We start from the raw sequence: 20595 nt of genomic DNA on the forward strand, positions 1-20595 counted from the left end.
AAAGGATTGGCTGCTTTTCACTGTTTTAGACCAGTCCTTGTATCTGAATGTTTTTTGTGTGTTAGGCCTGAACTCTGACCTCTGAATCAATCAAGCATGAAAAGGCTCCTAAATCAAGGATGAACCAGTGTTATGTCTGCATATAATAGACACCTGAGGAAAGAACCAGTTTTAAATTGTGTCTTTAGGCTCTTTATTACTAGCAGCATGTCACACAAACACAACAGGTGATTCCAAAAGAGCTGTTAGCTGAAAACTTGGCATATCTCAGTGTGTCTCTAAAAATAAGAGAAAAAATGTACAGAAGAAGTGTGAGGGCTAAAACTTTCTACAACAGATGAACAAGATCTGAAAGTCATTCCAAAAAAAATCCAGCAAAGACCTGACAGAGGAGCTGCGAGATGATCTGGACCTTCAGCTGATCATCTACTGTTCACTCAAGTCTCGTCAGAATTGTTCTCAGAGGGATGGCAGCTGCCAGGAAGCTGTTCTTAATAAAGGGAAACAAGGAGGAAAGACGAGGCATGAAAATGACACAAGAAGTGGGCTAAGGAGCTTGGAAAGAAAAGTGTCTGGACTTCTTTGAGTTGCTTGAAGACGTTTCACCTCAGCCATTTACGTCCACTGTGAGCGACCATCTTTGAACAGAGGTGGTGGTTTACGACACCAACTCTCTGCCATCTATAATCCAGTTTTGAGATCCCTTCCCAGACGCGTTAACGCCCACTCACATCCTGGGCCATCTGACCTCAGGAAATCACATGATAGGGTGGGGCCAGGTTTCACAATGAGCTCATCCGAAACCCTGGCTGATTGGGACCCACACCCACTTTCACACCTTGGCTCATGTGATTAGGTAGAGGATCATCAGGGGGTCCTTTGTCCCTCTTTGGGGGGAAACTCCCACTAGGTTTAAATCTGGGACTCTCCACCATTGAGCCTTAGAACTGAAGAAGCTTCTCGGATGAGAGGTGAAACGTCTTCAAGCAACTCAAAGAAGTCCAGACGCTTTTCTTTACAAGCTCCTTAGACTACGATGACCTGGATGACTGAGAACCTTCACAGACATAAGAAGTGGGCTGAAAATCAGAGGAACCGCTCTCTGTGTGCTGACAGAGGCTTTGAGGCCTGATAGTGTATGAAGAAGCTGTTGAGCAGCAGCTGAAGGAGGAGAGACACATCAGCATGTCCTGTCAGGACTGACTTACCAGAAATACAACTGAACCTCCACCGAGGTACTCCTGACCTGCATGTGATAACACCTGAACCATGAGGCCTCTGAGAGGTGACCTAAAATGTAGTCTAGTTTCTGAAACCGTGAATGTTTACTATAGTTACCATGTTTAACATGTTGGCAAAGTGGGACTGACTGTGTACACAAATCAAAAATCAGCCTTTACTTAGGCTTTAAAAACTGGACCATAGGAGGACATGAACACAGTTGGCCGATTTTCCCACACTTGTACTAATGACCTCACTGCTGGATCACCTCCATGATCAGTACACAGTGACCTCCCCGCAGCAGGATCACTGTTTCAGCTTCCTCTCACTTATCTCATATCCAAATGATCATTCAGGAGGAACAGGAAGCTCTGACCTTGGTCAGACGATCAGAAACAGATCTGAGATCCACATAAAGGTCAGAGCAGCAGAACAAAGACACAGCAGCTCAGCCGGACAAATTAACCTTTAAATAATGCTGAAGGCGGAAAGATGAGGATGAGAAAGACGAAGGTGGAGGATAATGGTGAAGGGTAGGGGTGCTCCAGGTTTAAAAACAGGATTTAAATGTGGAGAAGAACAGCTGGACACACAGTGTTGATCACAGGATTCACACCTGAGTGTGTTCAGCAGGTCGTTTCCACTGTGAAAGCAATGAGTCACTGACGTGAGTCAGGCCACAGAAGAAGAAGAAGAGGAGCACTCTGTGTGGCGCTGACTCTCCGAGCATGGTTTGGTGCTTTGAGTGTTTGTAATCTGAGCTCATCGGTCAGGTTTCCCATCTGCAGACTGAAACAGTCAGAAATATCTGAAGATTGCCGTTTGCTCTCTGAATGAAACGTGATGGCTCAGGGCTGATCGGTGACTCTGTTCACTACTCTGCACAGAAACCAATGCTCGATGTCATCGATGAAGCTGTGAAATTACTCCCTGTTTGAGGAGCGCAGATGTTGCCTGTGCTGTGGTAACCAAATGACACACGTTTCCTATCGACAGTATCTATGAACAGGCTGCAGGTATCACTACACTGAATGTAAACCAATGGCCTTCTACTTCAGTCCCACTTACAAGACATGGTCATAGTGTTCCTGAGGTAGAGACTATATGAATCTCTTAGGATTTCCACAACTTTGACAAAACACAATGAAAAAGCTTATTGAGTCCATTAATAATATTACAACCACAATGTGCAACAATAAACACATTCTTTTAAAAAAATGAATTAACATAAACACACTTGTCCTCTCTGTCCACCTTTTTAACTGTATTTGTTAAACATGGGTTTGTTTTTAACTGTTTTAATACTTGTTATGGCACTAAACAATTTACATGACATGCTTTTTTAATCAACACCTCTTTTATTATGTTTTCACCTCCTTTACAAAAAGAATTGGTTTTGACATAAAATAAACACACTTACTGTTTTAATGCAATCTACAAACTATATAAAGTGCAATGCTCCTTTAATGGCGGGCTCTCTTACTGAGTTGAACCTAGGCAGTCACCATTAATGACAAAGTAACTTCATAAGCTCAATAACTGGCTTCGGTATTAAAGTACAAAAATGTTCTCATAGCCAGAAAAATACCACATAGTGTGAAAACTGTTCAGCTCAGCAGTAGTTCAGCAGTTTCTTGTTTGGTTTAGGTTAACTTACACGCACGCACGCACGCACACACACACACACACACACACTATTCTACATTAAGCCAAGCCTGCTAGCATTAGCATCATGTAAGCTACAGCCCCAAATCACAATTTATACACAATTCTCATAACAAACCACTTCTTTTACCAAGTTGTACAAAGTCCCTAATAAACATTTTCTAATCTTGAGCTCTGTAGTCTTCAATAATGTTAATACAAATTTACTAACCTGTGGTAAAGAACAGAAACAGCACACACTTTGAGCTGGTGTTAGCTTCACAATACAAAGAGTTATTTTTCTGCTTCACACACTTCTCTGTACCACGAGCATGATAAACGCCCTCTAGTGTCTGGATGTGGAATAGCATGTTAATGCCTGAAACTGCCACAAAAGTGCTTGACTGACAGGTTAACAAAACAAACATTAATTTTCGCAGGTAATTGTTTTCCTCTTTATCTTTTAAAGTATCATATTTTAACAGATAACTGTTTTCAATTCTCTGCACAAAAGATTCGCCGTCTCAGCCATCCACCCTCTGATTTCAGTGCATGCGGGTCAGGTCTGAATGAAATGACTCATCTGCAGGTAAAAGCGCCTGATCAATGGTTACTGTGAAATCAGACCGCTGCGAGGATGTCCCTCTCACATGTTTACAGACCGCAAGAACCAATAAATGATTTAGAAACAATCAGACGAAGCACAGAGAACCGATTAGGCTTCTTTTGAGTGCAGGTGCAGATCAGGAATCAGTTTATCCATACACTCAGTGAAACTACACTCAGCCCCATGGTTACAGCCTTAAAGCTTTCTTTTAGCGTGATTAGTGATCAAACATCTGACACGTACATGGATGTATATGTGTTTGTAACTATGTTTGGATCAGAGGTCACTGACTCTGATTGGTTCCTCCAGCTGTTCTCTGACCGCCCAAACAGGAGGAGGTGAGGGTGGACCTCGGAGTCCTGATCCACGTTCCTCGATAAAACTGCTGTCATTTGATCAATGAGAGGATGACATTATCGCCTCCATTCAAAGAGCATGCTCAGTAGCGACTGTTTCATTAAGTCCATTAAGAGTATCCCCACATCTGAGCTAGCCGACTTCATTGCTGCCAAAATAAAGGGCTGGCAAATACGGCACCAGACAAAAAGGAAGAAAAATTGCCTTCTTTTCAGGCTTTCAACACTACCAGACCCTGGACAGACATGACAAACAGGAAACTGAATGTTCATGAACGTCATTGAGGAAAACTGCACACGTGACAGCAGCCACAACCAATGAGACAAAAGAGTTTCTGACATGTGACAAGGTGGTAACTCAACCCAAGATTACAATCCCTGCAGATGGCAGCGACAGTTACTCATAGTCATGTGACATGTTCAGTCATGTGACCTGTGAAACAGGACGTGTTCATTTATGGCTCTGTGTTTGTTTGTGTGCCCACCCCACTCAGAGCCTCCTGTAACACCACATTAATTAAACATTTTCTCCTTCTACACACAAAACTTAAGTTTACATTAAAGGAGTCAGGCTGAGAGCTGATTGGCACTCTGACAGGAAATACTGACTAAAAACAGCATCTCTGAGGATGTGGATGTTTTACTTCTGTGTGTTTGAAATAAGCTCTGAGAGCAGCAGGTGGAACCAACAGGATCCTGCTGCTTCAAAGTCCTGCAGCATGTTGGCCTACTTATCCTGCTCATTAATGCCGGGTAAGCCTCTAATGCTCACACACAAACACACACACACACACACACACACACACACACACACAGTGACGGGGCGCTCTGTTCTCCGGGGACAAAGCAGAACAACAGATCAAGGCTGAAACACAAAATCATGAATGTGTGATGACATGAGGATGAAATCAGCGGCAAGGTCGAGAGACATCGGCCGATTGTAGGCCAGCAGAAGAGAGCAAGGTGAGTCTGTGTGAGGATGAAGAGTTGGTAAGAGGAAAAAGTGAAGTGGCAGGTGAAGGGTTAACACAGGCCAACACACAGCGATCCGAACCAACGACTGTGAAAACTCTTCAGTCTGTTCGTGTGTGTGTGTGGTTGTGTTGTTTTACTGCTTGTGATTTGTGTCATTTTATTGCTCTATTCTCTTACGCTTTCATCAGGGATGTTAAACTCTTTCACATCCTGGGCCGTGATGGGGGGGTGGGTCAGACCGGTGAAACTGGCCTTCCTGTCAGCGTAAAGATGTTTCACTGCACATTTAATCCCTGAGTCATCTGAATATAAGATAAAGAAGTACAACTCCAGCAGCACATTTCAGTTTCTCTACATGACAAAGAAATGTTGCTCCAGGTTTCAGTAGCACTGCCCTGTAACAGAAAGTTTTGTTTGTTCTTTCTTTTCTTTCAAACTGGGAACCCATCATGATAAAAAAGACATTTCTATAGCAGATCGCAAAAAAACAGGAACTTTTCTGTCACTTTATCTGTTATTTAATTACTGTGGTGTACCATGATTGTGTGTGTGTGAGTGTGCATGAGTGTGTGCGTGTATGGCGAACATTAAACACTTTGTTCCATCAGGTTTGATCAGGCTTTTTCAGCCTGTGATGGGACCTTGAATCAAACCGAGGTGTGGGGGTTATGTTTGAGCAGACAGGGACTGAAGAGAAGGAAGCTGAGCTCGTGGTTGAGGAGACCGATGCAGGAAAATGATTTCAAAGTTCACCAGCAGGAAACCTTCGAGGAGGAGGTTTCATTCATAGGCCTTCATCCTCAGTCTGTTTTTTATGAGACTCTACACATCCTCGGGGCTGCAGGAGCATCCCAGCAGAGCCTTTCAAAATAAAACCTGGATAAGGTGCAGTGATGATTTTCAGCTGAACACGTATGAAGTGGTGATGACCTGATAAAGACACATGAGCAGCGGTGTCGGCCTCTGATCATCCTCTCACTGATCTGAATTTTAAAAAATACCACAGCTTGAGTTTCATCCAGTTTTGACTCCACAGCTGCAGCTGAAGGTCATAAAAAAACATGATCATGTGACATTTTAGTGGACCTAGGCAGAGCTCAGGGCTCATATTTTCAGTTTGGTCACGTCTTGTTTGTTCACCACTCTGAGGTCAGCTGTTTGACCACTGCAGAGTTCCACCTCAGGACCTTTTTGTCACATGTGAACACAGCAGACTACACTGTGACCTCTGAGTTCGTATTTCCAGTTCATAAATAAAATCTGCTCAGATGTTACGTTCACACAGTGGATATGAAACAAGTGAAATGAGTCTGAGAACTCAAACAAACAGGCTAACAAATCACCTCACCGGAGCTGAGCCAGATGTTTTATACTATAAGGTGATGAACAACAATATTAGAGAGAAATCCCCAGCAGTTAGACGATGGTGTAGAGACTGAGGTCATTCCATCTCAGTCATAACTTCATATATCAAATATATTTCAAGATATATAGATTTTTTTTACATATTCCACTGAGCCACACTTGTTCCCTGACAGCAAGAAGATCCTAAGTTCAGTTCGACCAACTGGGGCCTTTCTGTGTGGAGTTTGCATGTACTCTGACTTCCTCCCACAGTCCCCCGGTGTACCCTCAGATAGCTGGCATAGGCTCCAGCCCTCCCTGCCTGAGAAACTTGGCTGGTTGTGTCGATTGTTGGTTGGTTGACTTTGTTGATGCTCTTTACCTATACTGCTCACTGACTTTGTGTCACCAGGTGGAGGAGGTCAAAGATGAAGATGTTGAGGTCCTGCAGGCTGCTGCTGTGGCAGGTGGCTCTCAGACTTTCTTATAATGTTGTTATAGGTAAGACAATTTAAAACCTGCTTTTCTCTGATATCAGGCACTTTGCCGTCGTCAGTGCCTTTTTGTCCATGGTGGTGCAGCGGTAAGGTTCCCGGTTTGAATTGCCATGTTGGATTAGGGTTTTTTGAGCATGATCTACCTGTGCCTGTGTGGGCTCTGTCGGATATCCTGGCTTCCTTCCAAGTCCTAAGATATGCTCGTTTGGGTAACTGGCAACTAATTCCCAAATAATGGGAATGTGAGGTAAATACGGTGCAGCATGATTTGGTTAAATGTTGCTAGTAATCTAAGGTTGGTTTAGGGTTTAAGGTGATGTGATAAAAAGATCCTGAAGTCCTAATCAGGACTAAAAAAGTAACTCTCTACTTTCAGACACTCCTGAGAAGTTTGTCTTTAAATATGTCTTTAGATAACAACAGAACCGGATCAATAAAATCGTAATCAGTTATTGATCCTCCTCACTGCCACGGACACATCAGATATGCTCTGCTCCATCCTCAGCGAGCCTATGTCGGGAGGGCTCCGACATCTTCACCTCAGTCAGAGAGAATAGTCCAACAGGTGAATTCATCTCCAGCATCAACATCACTGCAGGTCCACGAGCTAACACCATCCGCCTGTGTCTGTCCGGACGCAACGCCAACTGGTTTTACTTAGAGGGCCGGACTATCAGACTCAACTCCTCAGTGTTCAGAGTCCTTGACCGAGAGGTACACCTGAACACATCTCACCTGCAGCAGAAATACATCTTAAAACTTCTCAACTCATGCTGGATCTCTGTCTGTCAGGTGGAGGGATCAGTGCTCATTGCAGAGCTAATTTGTTATGAAAATGACATCATGCAGGTAGGTCATCTGAGGTCCTGTGCTGAGCCATAAATACATTTGATGACTCAGAGTCACTCAGGTGAGTCTGCACCTGTTTCAGGGTAACTACAGGATTTTGGTGGAGATTCTGAATGAAAATGACAACAAACCAAACTTCCTGTTGGAGACAATTCAGCCGTTTACCATCAGTGAGGTACAACCAGAAAAATTACCTTCATGTTAACCAGCCAATAAGCATCCATCATATGTACATTGTTTTAACAGGTGCCTCGGGTGTTTCCTCACCTGTGTAAACAGGATTTTTCGTTGTTTTGTGTGTAGCTGACAGCAGTGAACTCGGTGGTTTTCACTGTGAAGGCCGTTGATGCAGATGGGGACGTGATCAGCTACATCATCGACCCGTCATCGGTAAGAATAACGCCCGCCACTTGCTGCTTGACCATGAGCTGCAGCTCTTTATTATCTCACCTGTCATCTGCCTGCCTGCAGCAAGATGCCCAATTCTTCAGGATCGACCTGCCCAATACTGGAAAGGTAGTTCTGAACAAACCTCTGGACTACGAGACGAGAACTCACCTGCAGCTCATCATGTGGGCCCAGGTAACATTCAGACAGGTGATACATCCAGGTAATCAGGGTGAGGTCAGAGGTTTTATTTTACTGTGAAGTCATGTCAAGCCATTACACTCTAACCAGCAAAAACTATTCAACAAAAAAACAAACCCTGTGATATCTGATCATCAAATTATCACAGAAAAGTGAAAATAATGTCACACCTCTACACACCTGACAGGAATCAAACACTGTGGACAAGTTCAACACATCTGCTGTTCTCACCATCAACATCGAGGATGGTGATGACCAGTATCCTCACTTCTTGCCCTGCACACCTGTGTCTCCTGGCGTGCCTGTCTGCATGAATCCCACCTACACAACCAACATCACAGAGAAACACCAGGTAAATACCCGAGGAACCAGGTGGATGCAATTACTTACAAACTAGCTTCTGAAAACATTACCAGACCGTAAAACATCAATAAAAACAGCCAGATGTTTCTGGAGATGTTTTTCAGTATCACAAAATTTTTCCAGTCATTTAGGTTTGAGCGTCCCAGTATTTAGGGAACAAGTTTTATACCTGTCCAGATACCTGCAGGTATTTTTTTGTTTGTTTGTTTGTTTCAGGACGTGGGTCTGGACTTTTCTCCTGGCCCAATCACAGCAGAGGATGGAGACAAAGGGATCAATGCTCCTCTCACCTACACCATCCTCTCAGGTCAGACTCACTCACACTCACCATTAGACTCATGTACAAACATGTGTATACAGGTGTGTTTGCTTCACCCACAGGTGATGATCAGGGCAGGTTCACGATCAACAACACAACAGGTGAGATCAGGTTAACCAGAGCAGCAGATGACCAACGGCTGACACCAAACTACATGCTCACAGTCATGGTAACAACATAACTTCCTGTTTTCTGCCTCATTCACAACAATTAGCCACAGTATGTATTTTATACTGTCTTCCTTCTCTCACCCCTACCTGTCGCTGCTGATGGCCCCGCCCCTCCCTGAGCCGGGTTCTGCCAGAGGTTTCTTTCTGTTAAAAGGGAGTTTTTCCTTCCCACTGTTGCCAAACTCATAGCACTTATCATATGATTGTTGGGTTTTTCTCTCTATGCATTAGAGAGAAAAACTTACAATATAAAGTGCCTTGAGGCGACTGATGTTGTCATTTGGTGCTGTATTAATAAAATTGAATTGAATTGAATTGAATTGAATTGAATTGAATTGAATTGAATTGAATTGAATTGAAAACTATGAGACATCTACTTTCCCTCTCACCTGTCCAGGTGTGCCAGGTGGATGACAGGCTGAAGTACAGTGTGGCGTCAGTTCTGGTCAGAGTTCTCTATGAGAACGCATTCCCTCCGGTCTTCAACAGAACCACTTACAAAGGTTTCATCATCCAGAGCTCTAGCCCTGCCTCCATCGTCTCCACCTATGGGAACCAGGTGTTGCAGGTCCAGGTGTCAGACCGTGACTTCCCTGATGTAAGAACACATGCTACACTACCTGTGTTACTTCCTACATCATATCAGTGAATCATTCCTACTGTCAAATCACAGGGCAGGAACCCAAATATCCACTATTTGCTCCATCCTCCATCCGAATTGTATCAAGTCACCAAGGAGGGGGTTCTGATCGCCAAGACAAACCAACTGCGGGCCTTTGACAGGCAAATCCTACAGGTGAGTTAGATATTGATCAAACCAACTCACCTGTTAGTTAAACACCTGTCACCACTGGTATCACGATAAGCTGCCGCTGCTAGCACCAACTTAGTGTCTCATTAAGAGAATGGATCCATGGTCTTACAGGTGGAATTTTTCCACCTTAAAATAATATCAGAAGTCTGAATAAGCATTAATGATGGGTAGAGGCTTGATGGGCCTGACCTTCACCTGTAAGATGGGAATCAGGTGATTTTCAGTTTGTTAACTTTAGTCCCAGGTTGGTTGGATGTGGTTTGAATAAGCTGAACCTGAAGTTATTTTAAAGGGCGGATCTATCCAGGATGGTTTCTTTGTGTGTATCAGTGTCTGCAGGAGGTCAGTGACCATTACCAGGTCCAGTTTCCTTCACCTCCAATAAAATGATCAGTGTGCTTGGAACAATAATGTTTAACATCAGGAAATTAGATGGTTTCCATCTAACGATGATACATTATGTTCTGACTGAAGAAAACAGCTGTGCCTCAAATATGGAGTAAGCAGGAAACTAACAGCCATGTTTGGAAGGTCAGTGACAGTGTAGCGATGTGCTAGCTGATGGTTAACTGCAGAGATGTAGTTACACTAATATAAACTCATGAGCACAGAAAGATGGAGGAGCAAGGTTAAAGTGCTATCAGTAAAGTTCATGTTGAGAGACAAACGGCACCAAATGACAGGAAGAAGATGCTAAAAACAGACCAAGGTCAGCCCAGAGGTCTGAGATGATACTCAGTAGGTCAGTCTGTAACTACTACTGCTACCTGGTTTAGATTACTCTGAAAAAGTCCTGAACCTCAGCTTCATATCCACACTGATTCTTCTCAGAGGCCTGCAGCACATCAACTTGTTAAAACTGGGTTTTAGAACTTTTAGGTCAAATTACAATAACTCTTGAACATTTGGCATGATCGAAAAATTCCAACAGGCCCAAAAAGCATTAACTCTGTGCTTTTTCTGTGATATTAGAGTCATTATGGTAATCCCAGGCAGGGTGCCACATCCAAATCTTGGCAAATAAAACTGAAAACAGCAAACAGCAAAAACGTCTCTGTGGAGCTGCTGTGACACCATGCTTAGCAGATTACAGTAATGACCCTAATATCAGTGAAAAGCACAGACTCACTGCTTTCAGGAACCATTGGAATTCTTTCAACTGAGCAAATGGTTCGGGGGTTACCGGAGTTGCAGATGTTTAAAACAAAAGGGTGCAAAACCCCTGTCTGATGGCAGTGACAGGTGTGGCTTTAGATAGTTAAAAAGCAGAGCCTCAACCGATGAGGAGACAATAGGAAGACAGCAAAGTAGTTTTTTTTCACTGCAGTACAATTGTTCAGTTTTAATGTGATTCTACAGAAACAAACTAAGCTGCAGGAAGAAAAGTCTCCCTGTGTTCAAAGAATGTTAAAATAAATTTGTTTGGATTTGTGAGAAAACATCTCTGTGAAATAACAAGGCCTTGGGCTGCAGGTGAGACGTCTTTCAGGTGGAAGTGATCCAAACACCAGAATCAGCAGGAGGAGAGAATGAAGATCAGGACTAAAAGCTTCACAGTGTGAATCCTCTTCAGCTCTTTGAACACTTTAATGTTGGTCTAGAAAAACAAACAAACACACCAGTTTTTATTCAGTACTCTGGATGATTTTAGGTTTTAACCTTAAGGCTGACCCGTGAACACTGCTCTAATGTCCGCTCTGCAGGTCGTCGCCAGAGATGAAGAGTCAGGAGAAGAAGTGTCAGCTTCAGTGGACATCGAAGTCCTGCAGAGAGGCCAAGCAGGTGAGCATGAAACCTGAGAACACGCTTTAATATGAACATACAACCACACATATTACAAAAATAAAGCTGTGACATCACACAAGAGGGGACTGAAGGCAAGCCGTCAAAGGTAACTGATCACTGTGTCTGTGAAGGTTCTCAGTCATCCAGGTCATCGTAGTCTAAGGAGCTTGGAAAGAAAAACATCTGGACTTCTTTAAGTTGCTTGAAGACGTTTCACCTCTCATCCGAGAAGCTTCTTCAGTTCTAAGGGTCAAATGGTGGAGAGTCCCAGATTTAAACCCAGTGGGAGTTTCCCCCCCAAAGAGGGACAAAAGGACCCCCTGATGATCCTCTACCTAATCACATGAGCCAAGGTGTGAAAGTGGGTGTGGGTCCCAATCAGCCCGGGTTTCGGGTGAGCTCATTGTGAAACCTGGCCCCACCCTATCATGTGATTTCCTGAAGTCAGATGGCCCAGGATGTGAGTGGGCGTTAACGCGTCTGGGAAGGGATCTCAAAACTGGATTATAGATGACAGACAGTAACTGATCACTAATTCTTTGATGAGTAGGAAGGACATTAATCTGTTTCCTTTATCAGATAAACACACATACACACATTCACAGCTCCCATGATGCTTTTACTGAAATAACTTCTGTGTTTCAGTGCCAAGTGGTGCGTTCAAGGAGCAACAGTTGTTTGGAGACGTGGACAGCACGCTGGCAGGAGGAATCGCTGTGCTTATCCTCATCGTGCTCCTCTCTGCGATTCTGTTTCTGCTACTTTGGACCGTCCATAGGAGACGCGTGCAGGACCCTGAGGATCACCCCGCCATCGCCTTCGGAAAACATCCCAACGTGGTACGAAGTGAAACTTTTAACACACCTGAGGAGCTGTTTGAATTTCACACACCAGCCGGACAGAGACCATGAAGGTCTAATGTGATGTAATAAAGCCTTATGTGGGAATAATTCATCATCCACCCATCCACCTTTCATGGTTGTGGTGGTGTTGGAGCCTATGACAGCTGTCTCTTTGACCCGTTTTATTAAACCACAGGTTAGAAATCTTTGAATAGTCTTTTATTTTAAATTTCATGAGGAAATAAATGCTGTGTTCATTCTGCTGAACCACCTGAAAGGTGAAGCTATGAGTCAGACTGAGATGTTAAACTGTTGTCTACAGCGTTTCTGCAGCTTCACATATTCAGACTGCTGTTTCTGAGGTTTGTTCAGCTCACAGGTTCAGATGATAAAATCTGTGGTGTCTCAGATGTTAAACTGGGTCATGTGTGTCATCTCTCTGCAGAGGTTACTGTGGTTTCGCACGGTGAGTTTATTCTGAATGTGATGTCACTTCCTGTGGTTTCAGTACTCGTGTCATGTGGTGAGCAGTAGATCCCGAAGTCGAACACAGCTTTCACTGATGTCATGATTTAACTATTTAACATCTTGGTTCCTCTTTAGCTCCTGTTTATAGCAGGACTTTATGCCCCGTCTGACTCAGATGAGAGACTCTGACCTGTGCTGTGTGATTCTCAGGTGAGCAGCCCACCTGTCTTCGTGGACGAGTCGTCACACGGCAGCAGAGCTTTTACTCGTCAGTCTGGCAGTTTTCATGGAAGACAAGGAGTTTACACCAGGAGGCCATCTCTGCTTCCTCCTCCATCATCATCACAGCTCAGCGAGCCTGGAGAGAGCAGGACCAGACCCCCTCTTCCTCCACCATCATCATCATCATCACACCTGTTTACTGTTGCAGAGAAACATGAAGGTGGAGCTCACACCTGGGAGGCTCTGAGGTCGGCAGTTGAGTCCACAGGTATTTGTGGTGAAGACATACCAGCAGTCAACACTGGGATGCCTCAGAGAGACGAAAACATGAAGACCGATTGATCAGAGGAGACGCCACTGGAGTCCAAACCCTACCAATCAGAAACCAGGAAGAAACGAGTCACATATTCAGCCAATTAGAGAGCAGGAATCCAAACTGTTCTTTAGTCATACTCGTGATTCACTTTTTTTTCTTCTGGCGGCCTTATTGGCGGTTTTTTGTGTGTTTTTGTGGAGAAAAAAGTTAATAAATAAAAACAAACTTTTAATGATGTCAGCCTTTTTATTGTTTCCAGAAGATTAATTAATTTTGTTCCGATAATCAGATCCCAACTTTAATAAATCAGGATTTTACAGACACATTTGCAACTTTGACCACAACCCAGCCATCTGTCCGTCCATCCAGCCATCATCAATCCAGGCATCCATTTGTCTGTCCATCCATCCTTTACCTTACCCTAACCTGTCACCTGAGGAGTCAGTCTTGTGTTCATGTTTATCAATCAGGACTATTGATCAGTTTCTTCTTCTTTGGTTGTAAAAAAAAAAAAACGTGTCATCAGCCCCTACTGCAGCTCTGGACGTGGAAGCTCAAGCTCGTCACCTTCCTCACTTCTCCCTGGCTCTTCTTTACACTAAAAACAGCTATCACGTTTCCAGTGAGAGATCACGTGACCGGTAGTCCTTGTGACATCATCTTGTTGCAGAAAAAAGCATATTAAACACATAAAGAGAAATTTATAAAACGGATCAGTATTGATTACCTGCACTGATAATGTCTGATAATAAAACATATTTTATTTAATATTTTTCATTGGTATCTGTCATATTTCTGTTGTGTTCTTTATTGTTTTATTTCTGATTAATTCTTTCTGAATGGATATTGATTGTTTGTGATAAACAGGTCAACAAAAACTAAACACTTGTTTTAAGTTTCCGGAAGGAGGAAGGGAGGATCCTGGAGTCTACTAAAGAAAGCAAAGTCTGTAAAGTTACCTGAAGAGAGGCGTAACTCGCCGGATGTCGCATGACACACCTTCACAATAAAACATTCAGCATTTAGAACTGTCAGGATGTGCGTTTGTGGCGGTGTGGTTCTGTGTGGTTCTCTCAAACAGATGCATGGTTAGGGTTCCTCAGGGATGGCTATTTGAGTAACTGTGCATCAGTTTGACTCTTTGTGTTTTTTAAATAACTTCTGCGAAGCCTCTCAAACACTTTTTAAAACGTCATCTTTAAACTAAATAAAAGAGTAAAATAAAAGTGGCTCAATAATTAACTAAAAGGGTTACTAATTAATTATTGATCACTGCATGTTTTAATGACGTTTTGTTAGAAGCTTTTATTTTGTCGAGAGCTGATCTGCCACCGGAAGCAGTTTTCCTTCAAGTTACCTTGACGTCATGTGATCGGACTGAGGACGAGTTTGTCTCGGGACTTTTCTCCGGCCCTTCAGCGCTCCGCCGCCCTCTGTTTGTTTGTGTTTGTTTCTTTGTTTGTTTGTTTGCTGACGTCACCGTCACGCCGCAGAGAAGGAACACAGCGCGCAGACTCTGAACCAGGACCGGACCCGGACAGGTGAGTCCGTCCGCCCAGCGCGCACACGCAGTCAGGTATCTGTGCTCGTGAACCCGCGCGGAGTGAAACAGTTCGATCAGAAACCAGTTCCTCGATAATTATTCACTTATTACAGTTATCGATTTAAAGCTCTGAAGCGTCAGAGGCAGCTCGGACTCAGGGACCGTTTCCGTGCTCTGAGCGAATCCTCTCCCGCTCCCACAGCTCCCAGTCCTCCCAGCATGAGCGTCCAGCCCCGGCGTGTCCGCCTGAAGCCCTGGCTGCTGGCGCAGGTGAACAGCGGCAGGTACCCCGGCCTGCAGTGGCTCAGCGCAGACCACCGCCTCTTCCAGATCCCCTGGAAACACGCCACGCGCCACACGCCCGTGTCAGACGAGGAGAACACCATCTTCAAGGTCAGGTTAACCCTTCACACCTGACCTCTAACCTCTGATATAGCATCTCCTGTGGTCATGTGACACTCAGCTAACAGCTTAAAAGTTTCAAAAAACTTTTTTACAGAAAATAGTAACGCACACTCGTTTTCATGTCTTGGTGAGGACATCTCATTTCATAATGCTTTCCCTAACCCCATCAAAAATGAATGCTGAATCCTAACCCACAGCCTAATCCTAAGTATAAGCTAATTGTAACCCTGTCACTAATACCACATGGGGACAGGGATTTTGTCCTCATAGGTAATTGTTGGTCCCCACAAGTATAGAAGCATACCATTTTTTTCTGTCCTCACAAAGATGTCTAAACATGTACACAAATACAAACATACACAGACGGACACACGCACACAGGCGCACAAACACACACACAAACGCACACACACATACATACGCACAGATACAAGGGCACACACACAAACAAACCAAAGTAAAAACTACAAGCAGTTTCCTGAGCGACACATGTGAAGAGGAAGTAGGCGTTTGACTTCCTCCTTCCAGCGGAGTTTCGTTTCACAGTTTTTGAATAACTTCAATTTGAACACAGGTGATGATGTCACTTCCTCCTTCTCTGCTGACTGCTTCCTCTTTTGTGTGTCAGTCTAAGTAAGAAAAGTGTTTATTGACTTTGAGTAGCCTTGCCTAGGATAAACACTGGAAACAAAGGGAAACTGCTGGCACGGCAAAACATCTCTCAGCTTGAGCACAGGTGAGTCCTATCTGTTCACATGTGAGTTTTGCCCTGGTCTGTGTCTCCTAGGCATGGGCTCTGGAGACGGGGAAGTACCAGGAGGGAGTAGATGAACCCGACCCTGCCAAGTGGAAGGCAAATCTGCGCTGTGCTCTGAACAAAAGCCGTGAGTTTCAGCTGAAGTACGACGGCACCAAAGAGACGCCGGTTCAGCCGTACAAGATCTACGAAGTGTGCGAGCACCCCGGGAGCACAGGTGAGCTTCACCTGCACGCCTGTAACCTTCTGATGTCATGCGATGGTGACAGGAAGTGATGATCCCCGTTTTGTGTTTCAGACGGCGCTGAGGACGATGATGAGGAGGTGAGAACGATCACATGATGTAAACAGTCTGACATGTTTTCACGTGACTGACCGAAACACTTTGATCCTTTCAGATGCCCAACCTGATGGACCTCTCCATCAGTAAGTACACCTTCGACTCAGTGTCACCATGGAAACACTGTGGCTGTTGATGTAATGTCATGACGACATGTCTCCTTAGACCCCAGGCTGGGTGACTCCGCCCCCTTTGCCTCCTTCCCGGCTCCCTCAGAGATGAACCAGTTCAGCCTACCCCCTAACGGGACATTTGGACCGCCGCATATCCCAGTGCCTCTGCTTCCTGACATCACCATGACCTCTGACCTCCAGGGTCAGGCACACTTCCTCCATAACGGACTTCAGGATCTGAATGCTGCCGCCGTGCAACCAGAGCCGGACCTAATGGAGGCCAGCGGCATGGTGGGCGTCCAGAACCAGGCAGAGCTTCAGAACCACCAGCCCTGCAAGTACGACCTGCTGAGCAGCGTCCCACGTGAGTCCTGACCTCTAACGCAGTTTCCTGTCGCAGATTCAGGGCTAAAACGCTACCACACGCGGCGCCGCTCAGACAGTTTACCGCCAAACCAACTCTGATGTTACACTTTAACAATACAGCACCACAAAGCAGAGCTCATGGTTACCTTCACAGACCCATGAGGTACACCTGTGCATTCACAGGTGAACACTAGGGCTGTGCTTTACAACCAAAATCCCATACCCTAAAGCACGTCATTTCTTATCCCGATAACGACTTGTTTTGGTGACTTTACTGTGGTGACTGTTGCTAACCGTCATCTAAGGCAATGAAACAACATTGCAGTAAACATTGTGTTTTGTGACAGCACGAAATAAACAAGTATAATATGATCATCCCATATATTTCGCACAGCCCTAGTGAACATGAACCGGTGAGCACTGCGATCTGAAGGTGAATATCACGGCAAATCCTGTGGTGCTTCATCTGCACTTCACCTGCCTGCAGAGAAGCAGGTGAGGGCGTGGCACGGTCTGTGACACCCTTCAGTGTAACCATCAGTGCAGCGTCCTGTTTGCATGTCAGGAGCGGTGCCCCAAATAATCTCATTAATCTTGTTACCATAATAACACATACATAAAACTCCCCCCTCTATTGGCACAGTAATGGTCCTGTATCTCATGTTGCTATAGTAACAGATCTGGACCTGAAGTTCCAGTACCGGGGCCGTACAGTGGGCTCTCTGACCGTGAGTAACCCTCAGGGGTGCCGGCTGTACTACGGACACCTGGAACCGACCCCAGAGCAGGTGGACCTGTTCGGGCCCGTCAACCTCCAGCAGGTGCTGTTCCCGGGAACATCAGAGATGCAGAACGAGAAACAGCGATTTTACACCGAGGCCTTGCTGGACGTGATGGACCGCGGCCTGATCCTGGAGATCTGGGAGCAGGACATCTACGCCGTCCGCCTTTGCCAGTGTAAGGTGTACTGGTCTGGACCGGGCATGCCCGAACACGGCCCGCCCAACCCCATGGAGAGAGAGAAGAAAATCAAGGTCTTCAGCCTCAACGACTTCCTGCAGGGTGAGTTTGGTCTGCGGGTTTGTTGACGTGCTGCCTGACATGTTCTAACCGACATGCTTCTGTCCGCAGGGCTGATCCTGTTTCAGAAAGGCGAAGCCCCGAACCCGCCACCCTTCGAGATCTACTTCTGCTTTGGGGAGGACTGGCCCGACAAAAAGCCCAAAGAGAAGAAGCTCATCATGGTGCAGGTGAGGGGGTAGAGCTCAGTAGGTAGAGTGGTCGCCAAATGATCGGAAGGTCGGGGGTTCGAATCCACCGAATGCCTACCCTGAGGTACTGTCCCTACACACTGCTCCCCAGTGCGCCTGCTTAGTGGCTGCCCGCTGCTTCACTGAGTGAATGGGTCAAATGCAGAGAGAGTAATTTCCCCACGGGGATCAATAAAGTATACATTATTATTATTATTATTATTACACTGAGCGGCAGTGCTGACGGTTTTATAACAAGTGGGAAGAAATGAAGACGCCTTCGGTCCAAACACATCAGAACCAGAATCTTCATGAGCTCCACCCCTCCACCAATGCTCTCACCTGAGATGGATGGTTAGCTCATCCATGAGTCAGTCAGCTCCAGTTAACCTTCACTACATCACTTACCTCCTCCTGAGCAGCGTCAGTACTTCCTATTGGCTGATGTTGCTGTGAAGAACCTAACTAAACAGCATGACCCGAGTCAGAGCTCAGTCCTGCAGATGCCAGGAAATAGTCAGTGTCAGCTCCCATTGGACTATCATGAAAAGGTCTGGTTTAGCTCTGTTCATACATGTGATGCTAGCATGAAGCTGTCAGGTCACTTTGTGGCAGCGTTTCCTTTTAAGGGAACAGGTTTGTGCTAATATGTGTCGTCTTTGTTCTTTGAAACATACTTCACGAAGTTTGTACTGCAGTAAAACTCAGACGTTTCCATGACAAATTTACTCTGATTACACAAAAATGCAGGAGCAGGTCATAAGTAAGTGGACATGATTTCCCTGAACTTATTGTATATTCGTACATTACAGCAGAGGTGGTAAAAGTACATTCTGTACTTAAGTAGAAGTGCAGATACTTAAAAATACTGCAGTAAATGTTGAAGAACTGATTCAACTTCTTTACTCAAGTAAAAGTAAAAAAGTACACGCTGTGACGTGTACTCAGGTTAGGATTATGACATCTCTATTAGCTATTATTATGCAAAGGTAAAAGGACCCTGTGTTATATTAATACAATAATAACATAGTATTAGTAAATGAGAATAAAAACGCTATTCAAATCTAAATTTTAATGCTCATGAATGCACTCATCTTGAATCTGTGATGTAAACAACAAATAAAAAAATGTATTTTATGTTGCCTACATGGTAGAGGCCGAGTTTGCCTCCACACCTGAACAGGTAAAGGGGGCTCAGCGTGGGGCGAGTCCCAGCTCACAGTGCAAGCTGTGATCAGCTGACCTGAACACGATGTCAGCAGATGTTTCACAGCTGTATCAGTTAGTACAAAGGTGGAATTCAGTGAGTTGATCTCAGCACCATCAGCTTAACTTCATATTAATCTCTGCTGCGCTTTATGTAATCTACATTACATCAGCACGCTAACCTGTTTATCTGCACGTCACCTTTCAACTTCCTGACTGCCTCATGTTCATGGAGCTCCGCACACCTGTGGATGTCTCACAGTGGGGTTTTTTTGTCCTCAGGTGATTCCTGTGGTGGCCCGGATCCTGACAGAGATGTTCTCCGGAGAGCTGAGCTGGTCCACGGACAGCATCCGGCTGCAGATCTCAAATCCCGACGTGAAGGATCGGACGGTGGCACAGTTCAAAGAGTTGCAGAGGCTCCTGCAGAGCCAAAACATACAGGGGCCCTGGAACCCCACTGGCCCCTGAACCAGGGGCCCTGGACCCGACACAGACACTGCTTACTGCACCCTCCCCCAAACAGCAGGAGACCCTGACTGGAGGGAAGGTGCAGCTGTACAGAAACTGAACGTTTGAGACAAACGGGTGGAGGTCTGCAGGTGTATTTCCTGTTCTGTTGTCATGCCGACACCTTTCTGGGAGGTTTCTGTGTTCAGATTTCAATAAAGGCCGTTGCAGTATTCTCACACCAGGTGTGTTTTTGTTTTTAGACCAGGTAACAGGTCTAGCAGGCCTGAGAGGGTCAGACTCTACTTCAGTGTTTACCTGTTCAGGTAAAACCTGAAGCATCAATTTAAATGCACTATATAAGTGAGCCAGTGGTTGATGCCTGAGGTGTCTGCTTTTGGGCTGTGAGTAAGAATTTAATAATCAGTAGTTTCAGTCTTGGAAAAATACACCATATACCTGGACCTTCCTGCTCACCTGACCTGCAGCTCCGGAATCAGTATGACCTGTGTCTGTTTACATCAGTGATAATAACGTTTTTTTGTATTTTGAATAAAGACGATGGTTTGAATGAACTCTGATCTCTTTACCTTACACACCTCACCAAATGATGGAAAACATCAAGGAAAGGAGATAAGGACTTAGGAAAAGAGATGCTCGGCAATGCAGAGGATCCAACAGATTGGTGAACATCACACCTGATTTGCTGCCGTGTCTGAGTAACAAGCTCCTCGCCTCCCCAGGGTGCATGGCTCTGCGTTCAAGCTCGGGATAAATGAAGCACT

The 20595-nt window shown here is 45.0% G+C and overlaps 2 protein-coding genes and 1 long non-coding RNA gene across 4 annotated transcripts; 2 read left to right on the plus strand and 1 right to left on the minus strand.

The window, feature by feature from the left end:
- Positions 1–188: 188 nt before the first annotated feature.
- LOC112842608 (uncharacterized) lies at positions 189–3170 on the minus strand. The gene is made up of 3 exons (XR_003214455.1): positions 3098–3170; positions 383–490; positions 189–278 (listed from the first exon to the last, which is right to left on the minus strand). It is a non-coding gene; the product is annotated as an uncharacterized LOC112842608 (long non-coding RNA).
- Positions 3171–4618: 1448 nt separating this feature from the next.
- cdhr5-rs (cadherin-related family member 5, related sequence) lies at positions 4619–13881 on the plus strand. 2 transcript variants are annotated; one of them, XM_025899439.1, is made up of 16 exons: positions 4619–4791; positions 6560–6648; positions 7150–7358; positions 7437–7493; positions 7576–7668; positions 7797–7883; positions 7965–8075; positions 8269–8433; positions 8661–8751; positions 8826–8932; positions 9331–9531; positions 9607–9729; positions 11451–11529; positions 12178–12371; positions 12820–12840; positions 13053–13881. In XM_025899439.1, the coding sequence occupies exons 2-16, from the start codon at positions 6576–6578 to the stop codon at positions 13404–13406; spliced, it is 1965 nt and encodes a 654-aa protein (XP_025755224.1). In that variant the 5' UTR covers positions 4619–4791; positions 6560–6575; the 3' UTR covers positions 13407–13881. The 2 variants fall into 2 exon arrangements, with proteins under 2 accessions (XP_025755224.1, XP_025755225.1); XM_025899440.1 differs by lacking the exon at positions 12820–12840.
- Positions 13882–14778: 897 nt separating this feature from the next.
- Positions 14779–20385, plus strand: irf5 (interferon regulatory factor 5). Its single transcript, XM_003448820.5, has 9 exons — positions 14779–14921; positions 15126–15316; positions 16116–16302; positions 16384–16409; positions 16484–16511; positions 16591–16902; positions 17577–17966; positions 18036–18154; positions 19643–20385. The coding sequence occupies exons 2-9, from the start codon at positions 15143–15145 to the stop codon at positions 19829–19831; spliced, it is 1425 nt and encodes a 474-aa protein (XP_003448868.1). The 5' UTR covers positions 14779–14921; positions 15126–15142; the 3' UTR covers positions 19832–20385.
- The last annotated feature ends 210 nt before the right edge of the window (positions 20386–20595 follow it).

The sequence above is a fragment of the Oreochromis niloticus genome, linkage group LG17, assembly GCF_001858045.2.
Source record: "Oreochromis niloticus isolate F11D_XX linkage group LG17, O_niloticus_UMD_NMBU, whole genome shotgun sequence".
NCBI classification, from domain to species: domain Eukaryota; kingdom Metazoa; phylum Chordata; class Actinopteri; order Cichliformes; family Cichlidae; genus Oreochromis; species Oreochromis niloticus.